General features: G+C 38.4%; 1 protein-coding gene across 8 annotated transcripts in view; it reads right to left on the bottom strand.

The window, feature by feature from the left end:
- Nucleotides 1–14,152, bottom strand: part of LOC149150860 (5'-AMP-activated protein kinase-like protein) — a 416,691-nt gene that overhangs the window by 287,205 nt on the left and 115,334 nt on the right. For all 8 annotated transcript variants that reach the window (XM_089439603.1, XM_089439597.1, XM_089439602.1 and 5 more), the window contains one exon: nucleotides 8,532–8,983. In XM_089439603.1, coding sequence (XP_089295729.1) covers nucleotides 8,532–8,983 — 452 coding nt within the window. The remainder of the gene's footprint in view (nucleotides 1–8,531; nucleotides 8,984–14,152) is intronic.

A 14,152-nucleotide genomic window follows, 5' to 3' on the forward strand; every position in this document is an offset into this window, starting at 1 on the left:
TCTTAGACCTCTCGAAAAGAGGAATCCAATGCAATCATCATCTCCATCAAATGAGTTGTCCCAAGGTGGAATTTGGCCCTAGTTGCCAATTTTAACATTTAATGCTTGATTCCTCTTTCTTGATAATTACTTGTGAATGTTAGTTGTCTTCTTATTAATCTTATGTTCTCTTCATCAAGCAATTATACAAAACTTCAAAGCATAAAGATCACAAAGAGACAAAGAAAACCAAAAATTAGGCTCCAAGCCAAAGTAAAACCCCAAAAGGGGGAAAACCCAACAATCCTTCTCTTATAGAATCAGATCAAAATGATATATCTAAGACCCGAGACCATGACCAAACTACCATAAAGATCCCAAGTCCACCCTCCTCCAAGTCTCCTCCAATCAAGTCAAAGTCAATGAAATTCAACATTGGTCAAACCCTCTAAAATCTAGTCAAATCATAGAACATTTCGGCCCTACAGTAGAGGCCGAATTCCGACCTTGTAATGACCTTAGAAAACCAAATAAACTTCGCACGTTTGAGCAAAACTAGGGTAGAAAATGTATCTTCTCTCTCTCCTTTGACTTCGAATGTCTTTTCTTCTTGATTAGGCACAAAAATGATGATGATGTGATGATGAATGAATTATCTTCCAAGAGGTCGAGTTGACTTGTATATATAGCTATCTAGGAGGGTCGACTTGGTCTTTGTTTGACTCTTTGACTCAAAATGAAAATTATTTTTCTTTTCTTACAAAAGTCCAAATGGGACTTGACTCAAATACATTTTTCTTTTTGACTCTTTTGACTCTATAAGCATGAAGAACATGCTTTGATAAAAAAAAAAAAATAATAATAATGAATATAATAAATATATTAACAATGAAATTACATTACATTATGAAGACCAACACTAGTTACAGTTTCAACACTCCCTCTTAACTAGGGAGTTATTCATGAATCATAATGACACAACAGGATATTCTCAAGTTAAAATATTCGTATAAGAAAGGATCTAGATTGTTAAGAATCAACGATGATTTACATCATCATAGCTAACATTGTCAAAATACCAATGCCCTGACAAGTACGCTCTATCCCTCCACTAGATCAGAGCACAATGTTGGGAGTCATTTGGACACCGTTGCCTGTCAAAGCACATACCCCACTCAGGTGTTCCCAAGGTATGACCTCACAGGACCATTTCCTAATCCAAGGAAAAGTATGTCCTCCGAACCATTCTTTACCAAGTCTATATATCCAACTTAGGATGTTAATCCTAGTCAACCATAATACATGACTCAAGAATGTATGTCCCTGATGCTTATCCAATCCACCGTTCTCCCTACCAGTGTTCATGCATTAGGCTTACAGCGATCATTCCTGGCCATAGAACGTGACACATGGAGAACACATTGTCCACCCCTACTCCATCTCAACCAGGGAGGAGACATCCACAAGCCCAAGCTTGTCTCTCAAATACCCATGCTTCTTGTTAGGAAGGGATTTCATCAATACATCTACTACATGTTCATCAGTGGATATATATTCTAGCTTTATGGCTCCATCCTACACCATGCTTCACATATAGTGATACTTCATACTTGATATTAATGTGCTTTGTCCTCACATGGAAAATCAGGTTCTCTGGTAGCTTTATGTAACTTTGATTGTCACAACATATGATGGTCAAATCCAAAGGTCCTTCAGACAAATCATCAAGCAACCTACTGAGCCAAACTGATTCACGACTAACTTCATTGGCTGCCATATATTCAACTTCAACAGTACTTAAAGCAACAGTCTTGTTTTCTGCTCATCCATGAAACCATAGCAAATCCCAAACAAAAACAACCACCAGTAGTATATTTTCCATCTTCAACACTTCTTGCCCAATCTGAATCAGTGTAGCCTAATAACTGGATCTCATTTCCTACAACGTACTTCAAACAATGATGTATGGTCCCACAGAGTTATCTTAAGATGTGTTTTGCTACTATCCAATGATAACGTTTAGACTCCATCTGAAATTGGCTAAGATTATTTAGTACAAAACATATATTTGGTCGGGTGTTCACGAGATACATCAGAGAGCCAATTTGTTGTCGGTAAGATGATGGATCAACAAAACTTGAACCTGAACTCCTTAGCTTCTTCAAATTGGTGATCATAGGTGTTGTCATGGGTTTATTATCCATCATCCCAAATTTTTGTAAAATCTTGATCACATATTTTCCCTGACCAAGATAATTTCGCCAAGGTTCTGCCAAACTTCAAGTCCCAAGCAATAGTGCATTAATCCAAGATCTTTCATGTCAAATCTAGCTACTAGTTCCTTCTTGCGTTGGCATATACGATATTCCACACTTGTTATCAGTAAGTCATCCACATATAGTAATATGATCACAAGCTTGTTCTTTACTACCTTGATGTAGAGGTTTGGATCTGGAGTACTTTTGACGAAACCAAGTCTTATTATATATGCATCCATTCGGGCATATCATGCTCTAGGGGCTTGCTTTAAGCCATCTGAAGCCTTCTTTATCCTTCAAACATGAGTTTCTTTTCCATGCACTTCAAATCCTTGAGGTTGCTCAATGTAGAATTTTTCATCAATTATGTCATTTAGAAAAGTTGTCTTTATGTCCATTTGATGTAAATTCCATCCCATAGAAGCTGCAATAGAGACGGGAGATTTGATTGTTGTGTACCTCGCCGTAGGAGCAAAAGTTTCAGCATAATCAATTCCTTCTTGTTGAGAGAATCCTCAAACCACAAATCTTGCCTTGTATTTGTCAATACTCCCATTAGCTGCATGCATAATTTGGTACACCCATTTGGAAGTCACCATTGATTTATCCTTTTTGGTCTAGGAACAATTTTCCAAACATCATTCTTCATTATTGATTGGTATTATTCTAACATTGCATTCTTCCATACTTGATGTTCGACTTCCAATTCGTAAGAGGTAGGTTCTGCTTCAAAGAGTTTGGTCATATATGTTACATAAGTAGAATATATTTTGGGTCTCTTGCTTTCTTTGAATGTTCCTTTTGCTACTGCATATCCTTCATCTTCTTGTAGAGTTGTTCTTATCCAAGCTGGTCTTTCTCAAGTTTCTTGAGTGACGACAGGTTATACAGATTCGCTAGGTCCTTCTAGTTCTTCATGATGACCAATTGTAGGTTCTAGAGAATTGTCTTGAATTGGACTCTCTTCATTGAGAAAGATAAAGCTTTCTTCTTCATTAGAGTCAATGGGAATATCCTTGGACTTCTTGCATGCAACGCTTTCATCAAATGTGACATCTTTGCTTACTTCAATATGGCATTGTTCCTTGATGTAGATTTTGTATGCTTTGGATGAAGTGCTATAACCAACGAAGATTCCTTTCATACGTACAAGATCTAATTTCTTTATCTTGTCCTTGGGAATATGAATGTAGACAGGACATCCAAAAATTCTGGGGTGATCAACATTAGGCTTATTTCTAGTAAATGCTTCTTACGGAGTCGTGTTGTCAAGAATTTTGTGAGGACTTCTATTTGAATGTAGACTACTGTCATAGATGCTTCTCCCCATCAAAATTTGGGAAGGTCTTGGTCATATAGCATGGCTCTCACACATTCTTCAATGGATCGATTCTTCCTTTCAACTATACCAATTTGTTGAGGATTATAAGTGACTATCAGCGCCATCTTAATCCCAGCTTCTTTTCAAAAGGCCACAAGTTCTTTAGATGTATATTCACCTCCATTGTTTGATCTCAAGGTCTTGATTTTATTTTCTATCATATTCTCAACTTTTGCAATGAATTCTTGAAACTTTTCGAATACTTCATCTTTAGACTTTAAGAAATATATCTAAGCCTTTCTGGAATGATCATCGATAAATGTTACATAGTATTGATGACCACCAAGTGAATTTCTAACATGCGCCCACAAACATCAGAGTGGATTAGGTCCAAGATTTCCTTGGATCTTGAATCACTGCTAGGGAATGACTTCTTCACATTTTTACCAAGGACACACCCTTTACAAACTCCATGTTCTTCCTTCAATTGAGGCATACATGTAACAATTTGACTCAAGGATGGCAATATTTTGTAATAAAGATGGCCATATATTTTATGCCATAACTCACAAGGATTGATGTCCAAGTGTACTAAAGCTTGAGGAGGAGGAGCTAGAAGAATATACAACCTTCCCTCAGAAATCCTAATAGTCCTTGCATTTTTTATGCTAGATCCCTTAACTCAAACAACTACTTTGCCATCAATTAGTGCTACCCTGTTTCCTTTATCTTCTAAACAAGAAATAGAAAGCAAATTCTTTTTCAAACCTGAAACATAGAGGATGTTGTTGAGATGAATGTTCCCACCAGATTCTAGCTCTATGGAGGTAGATCCAATCCCTTTAACTAAATGGCTATTTTTCTCTCCAAGTTCGACTTTGTGAGAAGAGTTTCCTTTAGATAGGGTATTGAGATGTCCATGTTCACTTGTCATATGCCTTGAAGCTCCACTATTGATTACCCACGTCCTTTCATCTTCAAATGTACCTGTACGTGCAGAGTAGAGACTTCCATCCTTGATTTCTTTAGATAATTTAGAGATGAAGTTGGTGATGTATCCTTTGATGGATTCAAAGAGGCTCCTTAGAGCCTTGAGATTGTCCTTCATGTATCTTGCCATTGAAAGAGTGAGAAAAGATAGTTGTTGCAAAGATGTCTTCAATCAAGAGTGCCAACAAACTGTGATCTTCAAGCCTCCTTCCTTCACCTTAGCTCTCATTCCATGTTGAGAAACCAAGTGCTAGATAATTTAATGCTTGATTCCTCTTTCTTGATAATTATTGGTGGATGTTAGTTGTCTTCTTATTAATTTTATATTCTCTTCATTAAGCAATTATACAAAACATCAAAGCATAAAGATCACAAAGAGACAAAGAACACCAGAAATTAGGCTCCAAGCTAGGGCAAAACCCCACAAGGGGGAAAACCCAACAATCCTTCTCTAATAGAATCAGATCAAAGTGAGATTTCCAAGACCCAAGACCAAGACCAAAACTACCACAAAGATCCCTAGTCAACCCTCCTCCAAGTCTCCTCCAATCAAGTCAGAGTCAACGAAAGTCAACACTGGTCAAACCCTCTAAAATCTTATCAAATCACAGAAAATTTGGCCCTGCAGTAGAGGCCAAATTTCGGCATTGTAATGGCCTCAAAAAACCACAGAAAATTTGCGTGTGTGAGCAAAACTAGGGCAGAAAACTTATCTCCCCTCTCTCCTTTGACTTCCTTCTCTCTCCTTTGACTCTGGTTGTCTTTTCTTCTTGATTTGCGCAAAAATGATGATGATTCGATGATGAATGAATGATCTTCCAAGAGGTCAAGTTGACTTGTATATATAGTTGTCTAGGAGAGTCGAATAGGTGCCACATAGGCCGACTTGTCCAAGGAGGGCCGACTTTGTCTTTGTTTGACTCTTTGACTCAAAATAAAAATACTTTTTCTTTTCTTACATACATTTTTCTTTTTTACTCATAATAAATTATTTTTTACTCTTTTGACTATATAAGCATGAAGAACATGCTTTGACCAAAAAATAAAATAATAATAATAATGAATGTAATAAATATATTGATGATGAATTTACATTACATTACGAAGCCCGACACTAATTACAATTTCAACAATCTCAACCATTGAGATTAGGGATTTCGCTTGAGATTAGGGTTTGATCTTTTTAATAAGGGGTTTGAGCCAAAAGAGAAATACAATTGTTTTGGCACGAGTTGGGGTTCAATGGAGCATAGTATTTGGCAACAAGAGTGATAAGAGGCTAGATCGAGCAAGTTAGAGTGAGATCAGGGCAAGCGATATCAACAGAGAGGTCGAGTTACCTTGGCACGTGTGGGGCCCAATTATCTTGAGCAAGTACGCTGAGTTTTTTCTTAGGCTATGAGGATGAGCTTTCCTTGTGCACAAACAATAGGTCACACGTGTGGGTCATACAAGGGCCGAGTGAGAGAGAGGATTGAGATCTTTTGTTGTGCATTTGCTAAAGCAAATTCTTGTAAGTCTACTTTAAAAAAATATTTCTCCTGAAGTTGAATAAGAAGCCCAACGCTTGTTGGTTTTCTCCACACTGGGGTTTCCAGGGTATATTTGTGTTATTCTTTGTTGCATTTGATTGCATGTGATTGGTTTCGAGTAATTTCACTTCTATTGTTTATTAGCTTAAAACCCCAGAATATTTATTGTTACAAATCATATTAGAAATGTAATGACCCATCTTGAATTAAAGGGAGTATAGGGATATTAGCATGCATATGATAGCTACATATGCATGCACTGCACTAGTATACATACTAGCTAATATTGAAAAATGACTATGTATAGGGTAATGAATTAATTTTTTAAGTAAATGCCTAACTCACTAGAATATAATGAATATACCGAGTGGGGTACTTGATATGTATACCACCATCATAATATATAATTAATATATTATTCCAAAATAAAGTAAATATAATGGATTATACAAAAATAAAATGAAATATTATTAATATATTATTTATTATATTAACTAAAAGAAATTGTATATATTTTATTAACTAAAAAAAATTAAATAAATATTTTGAAAAGAACATATGACATTATCATTTCAATAATTAATTCCCCGACAACTTTAATTAATTAATTTTAAGATATGAATTAAATTAATAAATTTTAATAAAAGTGTAAGTTTAATAAAAGTACTAAGAAATTGAAATACTAAAAACTATGTTGTCTCACAAATTAAATAAATATTGAAGTTTTGAACTTAAGACCATCACTCATAACCTTATAAATGTGACTGCCTCTAAAAAAATGAAAGAGCATTGTGGAAGCAGGGACTCACTCCACCTGTGACTGATAGAAAACCAGAAAACCATTTTATAAATTGGAACACTGAGACAGTGGAGGGGAAGGCGGTGGAAGAATTGGTGTTATAAGGGGATCACAGATGGTAGAAAAGGGAAAAAAAGGGAGGATTTTCTTGGCCTTTCCGAGAAGCAAAGACATAGGAGGATATACAGAGAAGTAATAGTCAGAGTGAATTTGTGGAGAAAACTTGAGTAATTGTTCTTGGAGTTTTGGGCACAGGGGCCAGAACCTCAAATACAAAGTCTTCTGAATCTGGGAACCGGATAGGTTGATCACAGATAGGCTGAGAGGAAAAGGTCGGTTTGGTAGCAGGAGCGGGAGCAACAACAGACCAGAAATGCCTTCAAACGGATATCCACGTAGTTTTCTACATTTAAATTGTTAAATTCTGGTTAAATTGAATGTCCGAGTAAATTGCAAAGTCTGGGTATATTTTTCTAGAATTGTCTGATTTAATTGTAATTAAGGACATATAAGAAAGAATTGTTTATTTCAGATCTGTGATTATTTGTTGGGACAGTAAATTTGTAATTGGATTTTAAGAAATTAACACAACCTCCCAGGGCAATGTTTCCAAGCACTAACTTAGAGATGAGGATATAAGGTGCCAGTCCCAATGATCAATGACAATCAACCCAAAGAATGGAAGTGGACATAGGAAAACATGGACGGTGGTAAATATGGATTACGTTGGGCACACTATATCAATCAGTACCTCCTTTTAGTGCCCCTCCTGACAATGGAAGAAAGGGGCCTTAAGGGAGGTGGTGGAAAGGATAATCTCCCAGGTGAAGTATGGGAACAAGGGTATAATCAAGAGTGGTCAATCATTTAGCTTGGTTTCTGATTTATGTTAGCATGCCCCAAACATTAAATGAAAGCACATGATTGCATAAATGGTTAGTGTACCTTCTTATTGATGACCCACCTTCCTTCAAGAAGTATGCTAGATGGAAGACAACACTGATCGGGGCATAGATGGAGAGCTCTAAAGTAAAGCTATCTGTGGATCATCATAGCACTGTTGGCTGACTGTCTTACCAATGGGGGCACAAAAATTCTCTTTGGGGTTGCAGTTGCACACTTTTGGTGGGTAACAAGTGCCAAGGCCAAAATTATCCAATTGCAACATGCTTAGTCAGGGTCATCAACATGGAAAAATTCTCATACAATATAAGGGGTTACAAGATGCATACACAAATATAAATAAAAGCATGAAGGTGGAGATAAAAAAAATAAAAGGTGAGTTTTTTAAAAGTTTGGCAGGATGTACATCTCTCTCACACACCTTTATCTCATATCTTCTAAGTGGTTATGGTCGCTTAAGTTTAATTATGTACCCTAACCACAACATCTAAGTTCTAACATTGCATTGATCAAATGTCACTCACATATTAAGTGACACAAACAATTAATGATGCTATCATAAATATTATTGGAGTGTCAATACTCCAACATCCTTTCTGGTGTACATTTTTATTGATATAACATAAACAGACCCTTAAAATCGAAAAAGAACAAAGACAGAACTAAAAACTAGAGGACATTAGAGGACATATTTTTGAAACCTATTTGACCAACAGAAAAGTATTTTCCATTTCAGTCCTTTTGCTTACCATCAATATCTTGGAATTCTCCCGTTTGAATAAACTCTGCTGCCTTTTCACGCAGAGATATATAGGAAGAATTTAAAGAGTAATTCGAGTTGCTGTCAACTATATCAATAGCTTTGGTGTAAGTAGTGAAATAGTCGTCAGCAGCTGGACATTCCCGTTGGTAGTTTTGGATGCCAACATTGGAATTTTGCTCCTGGAAATAGTGGTTTTCTTTGACTAAACTAGTATAGTTAGTACCAGAAGTACCAACAGTGTCATGAAGAGGTACAACAGATAATTGCACTGAGGGAGAGGGGTCAGGTTCCTTATCTCCCTTCTCAATACTTTCAGTATCACGATTGTTCATCTTCTGCATTTCTGTACTTTCTGTGATGCAAATATCCCCGGGGTCTGCCAAAAGCTGAGCTACAGCCTTGTATCCTCGGCGTCTCACAATGTTTGCAAGGTCCTTTCTGCACCGTGCCAACAGCTGGAGTCATTAGTAAACCATAATAAAATAATATACATAAGTAATGCATAGCTATTTGTATATGTATCTTATCATCAACAGCAGTATCGGGGCAATTTGACATAATTGCTCCCAATTGTATGTAGATAAAATTACATAAATTATCTTCGGGTCCTTAAATTAAAAGGCTAGAAGTTATTGACAGAATAGAGTGCACAAGAAATTAAAGGTAATATGTTTTAAAGGGTTGTTTTCGACCAGTATTCAGAATTGATGTAATAGACCATGTTGTACAACAGGAAACTAACAACATCAATGAAAAAATTTATTCTGAATGAACTACAGGATAAGAATTTTCCCTAATAAAATTGGAGCATTTATATATAAGAGTCAAAAATATACAAAACAAAAGGAAAAGCATACTGATTAAGCGTCAATTTGAGAAGTTTTGAGCAGGAGTTGGCTCTGCTTGCTTTTCTGGCTTTATTGAGGTGGGAATTTCCCAGGACCCCTGTTGCTTGAGCAATGTAATTTTTCTGTTCTATATGTATTGATTTGATCTTCAAGTAATATATGCAGCGTTTCCAAAGACAAAAGTGCCAAAAGAAATCAACTGCAAACGATAGTGCAGCAGATCTTTACAAAGTAAATTTGGATGTAACAAACACAAGAAGCAGGTAAGAAATAGTGTAAAGAAAATGACTAGCTCAAGTATACTTTGAAGCAGAACCATGATTGGAACTCCTGTTTTAAAATGAATACCAAACACATAAGACCTCAGTTTTGGAAATTCCTCCATATAGGATATGTTACCCAGCATTTTGTAGGTGGTAACCCTAAGAGAAAAAATTTCTTCAAGATGGTCCTCAGCCGGCAGCCAGCAGCCCCTTGCAGCCACCAACTTGCTCGTTCTGCCACTTCTCTGCCACTTGAGCCAGTCATGTGGTCCCTCACCCATCTGCCATGATCGTATATTTGAAGGTGGGCCTCCCAAACCTAAAGGTATGCCTGGTGATTTGGTAATTGAGTATTGTAGTTTGCTTATCATGAACACTTCTGGGCATGGATTAATGGGGGGATTCGGCGGAAAGAATGGGCTAGGTCTATGCTCTTGTCCCCTAAACCCCTTTTGGTTATTAACCCTGGATTCTAGTCTCGTGGGATCTCTTTTATTGACCATTTGACTTTAGGGATGGTATTTCATGGGAAACCTTGATTTTGGTTGCGTGGTCCCCCTCCCTCATCCACATATATTCCTCTCTTTCCATTCATTATAACCCCAATCATCATTTCTCCCACCTAGGTCCACATTCCTCCACTGGCTCTACATAGGGCTAGCTCTCCCCTTCCCCTTGCCCACACCTTGGGTCGGGCCTAGAATGATGCCCCGGAGGTTGATGTAACTGAAAAAAAAAGCAAAAGCATAATTGGCCACATTCAATAGGAAAATGTACCACAAAATGCAAAATATGGCCTAGACAAACACATTTAGCACGTGGGCAAAATCCAACACATGAGCTCTACCCCATCATCATGGCCATCACCCTAGTTCGTTCAGGCCCTAGATAAGCCTCTTTTATCATTTAGAAACCTATGATTGTCCCAACCCCTGGTGGGCAATGAACCGCCCTACCTTAAAGAGGGTATCCACTACCATATCTTACACATCGTGCTCTTACCACTTTAGCCCCGAGCCATTAATTAAAGAAAAATCATAAAAAGGCAAAAGACATATAAAGAAGGGTGGAAAAATCAAGGCCAAGGTACCTCATGTACCACGATTTCTCCCTCCTATACATTTTATACCCAAGTGTGGGCTTCCCTTTTACTAGCTGCTCTTGTACCCCAACATGTGGCCCAGGGCCGCCCTATTTTCCCCACTCCATTCATCTCTTTATCACATGCCACCTCCTTTAAAAAGATGTACCTTGGACATATTATCCCCTTTAGAAGTACAAACCACCTAATGCGATACTTGGTTAACCCCATTTGGAGCGTGGAGACATTAGCACATGCCAAAGCCCATTATGAAAGGGCATGCCATTATGAAGTCCCCACTGGTTGTCCATGGTTTGTAATTTCTTTTACTCGCTTTCCTTGATGACTTGTTGTACTGGAAGGCTAGGGGATGCATTGGATCTTATGCAAGATTATAGGTGGTCTCCATCTTGAGTTTGGTCTCCCTATATGGGGTTCTAACCCTCTAGAGGGCTACATTGGCACATGTAAGGTGTGTGTTGAGACCCATGGGCCTCCACAGCAATAGACAACACTCCATGGATCCCCAGAGATGTTCAGAGGTTGCTCGAGATTCACATATCGGACGAGGAAGATGCACCTAGTTCACCTTTGCCTAGCTTGCCCCACAGTTGTACCATGCACTTGGCAGATGATCCAGGACTTGTATCCTGATATGGCATCATTTACACCATCGTTTGAGCCCTTACAGATGGATTACAGGCATCTTCGACACACTTGGATACACATGAGGTCACTTGTGTGCCCTTACAGCCATTGAGAGCACCACAGGTTTATTATGGGGAGAACAAGGGGCCAACCCCTTGTCCATTACTTTTGGAAGTCTAATTCATCATTTTGGCACTTATGGACTTCATCAGGCCTCTTAGAGAGCCCAACGACATGCATTATTGATTATTCGACCTCTTGGGAGGCTTATTATTTTGTTTATGAGCTAGTTTGGTGGGCTTGTCACCAAAAGATAGTTATTTGTGCATTATTTTAGTTGATGGGCTAATGTAGGCTCAAATTAGGTAATTCGAACTCCTAATGAGTGTCTAAATAGGAGAGACATGAATTTATTTTGAATCATCACTTGGATTGGATCATTCTCTCTTGAGAATTTCACATTTCTTTCTTGGAGGATGAATTGGAGCATGGATGAATTTTGATGTTTGGATTGGGTTTTCTTATCTTAGAGCTTCTTTATTGGCAAATATGTTGATGGTTGGATATGTTCTCTTACATGTAAGTACACATTTTTTATGCTATCTTGTTTTACTTTTTCATATGCATTGGAATGGGATTTTCGCTATACTAGGGCTAATTGTTGCATTGCATAATCGCGAAATTGTGGAATTATTGTTTCTATATAGCATCTCTCAACGTATGGGCCATGTATGTTGAATGAAATTTCCTAGGGATAATTCTACCTTTGAATTTATCTTGATAAGTCATCTCTTTTTGCAGAGCGAAGTATAAAGCTTTAAGGTCACTTCTTCTTGCCCTAAAGGCCAAGCAAAGTAGCCCTTGAGGCCTCCTTAACCTAGAAACGAAGTCCTTTCTCATCATTCTCCCAAACTTCATCTCCCCAAGGGATTAGGCACTGGTCTACCAATAAGTGGTCACTCAAAGAACCATTTTTCTTCAACTTTCCTTCTTCATTATAGGTCTAGCCATGTTGGGCCACCTAGGGCATCACTTTCCCGACAAAGTAGCCATAGAAATAGTTTTATCTCCTAGCTGTGAAAATTTCTGAATCTACACATCAGAAATCCTACTGCAATCATTGGTTTATCATCTCCTACTTGTTTTTACATTCAACAAGTTATTTAATTATTTAAACAGCGATGAAAACACTATTGCAGACTACACATACATACAGATCATGAACTGAAAATAGAACGAGACAAATACACAAGGGACACCGTTATTTTTGGACAAACGTCCCCAGAAAAACCCAATGCGGGAAAACCAGTGCAGCATATAGAGGGTTTGTATTATTAAGCAAGCAGAATCTGAGTACAACAGGTTGCCTCTCACACCGGCTAACCTTTCAGAGAAATCTCAGCAGCAATAAATACATACGAGGGTTTACCTTGTTCTCCAAGTCACAACTAATCCACTGAATGGCTGACTCCGGCAAGCACTGCGAAAATCCCAGCACAATCTGCTCTGTGTGGGCCAGCGTCTTGCCTCTGGGAGACTATGTCACTTCTCTACTGGATCGATTTGCTCACAGGAGCTTCGACTTCAACCCTCCCGGCTCAGAACATCGAACTCCCAGCGAAATCTCAAACTCCCGGCGATTATCTCGCATTGCCACTGCAAGAACCCTCTTGGCCTACGTGAGCCCCTTCTTGGGCTGCGTAGGCCTCTGCGCTACCTCTCTGATGCTATTGCTGCCTCTCTGCCTAGTACTCGTTGGCTCGGAACTCCTTTCCGATCCAACTCTCTGCTGCTGCCCCTCTCACTGCAACAGATCACTTGTTTGATTTTCTCAGCGAACCTCACCCTAGAAAAATCGAACTGATTGATCTCTCAAGTGTATCTCCAACTGACCCTCAAGCCTCCTCTAATACTTTTGTTGTTGATGAATCAACGGCCGAGATTAAGTCCCTAATCAATGACTAAAATTAAAACAGACTTTATCCTCGTCTCTTGGAAGCTTCTCACCCATATTTTTATTAATACCCATTAATATTTTTATTTTCCTAAGTTTAGACTTAGGGACCCATTAAAAATATTAATTATTTTAATAACTCCTCATCCGGGTGGAATTTCTCCAAACGATTTCTAGGTTTTGGAGATCTCATGTATTCTAGACCCTCCACAAAATTTCGAAGTTAGAGCACATCCTATGCTACCCAAAATCAACACTAGCCTTTACTGCGCTAGTGTCTCCTCGAGGTCTCCTCCAAATTTGAAAAAATTATGAGGGTGGGATTGTGAGATATCACAAGCCCTAGCTCTGAGATCAAACTTTTCCCTGGTGTTCCCTAGGCTAGCACCTCATAGGATCAATTTGACACCTCTAAGTGAAAACTCTTGCTTTCATCCTTTCCCCTTCCTTGTCTAGGTTAAGATCATCATTGGTGGCTAAACTCCCTCCCCTTAACCTAGGATCGGTCCACTTGGTCCTGTGTGGTCCCATACTTTTGAAAAGTCAACTCTTCAAGAGCTCCTTGGGAAGCCAAGTTCAATAAAGATTTTAGGGATTGGGAAACTCCTTTACAAGGCATATTCCTTAAACCTAACCCTTAAATCCTCACCTCCTCCTAGAAAGCTTTGTACCTTGCTTAAAGAGCAAGCAAGCTCCATTCCCAAACCTCCTTCTAAGAGAAGGATCACTAAGGTCACTTCACATCCATTTGTTGATTCATTCTTCACAAGTGACTTTCCATATACCGGGTCTCCTCCCATCGGTGAAAGTCCA

This window comes from Pinus tabuliformis, chromosome 9, assembly GCF_031772625.1.
Source record: "Pinus tabuliformis cultivar Carrire ecotype Pingquan chromosome 9, CPIR1, whole genome shotgun sequence".
Classification (NCBI taxonomy): Eukaryota; Viridiplantae; Streptophyta; class Pinopsida; order Pinales; family Pinaceae; genus Pinus; species Pinus tabuliformis.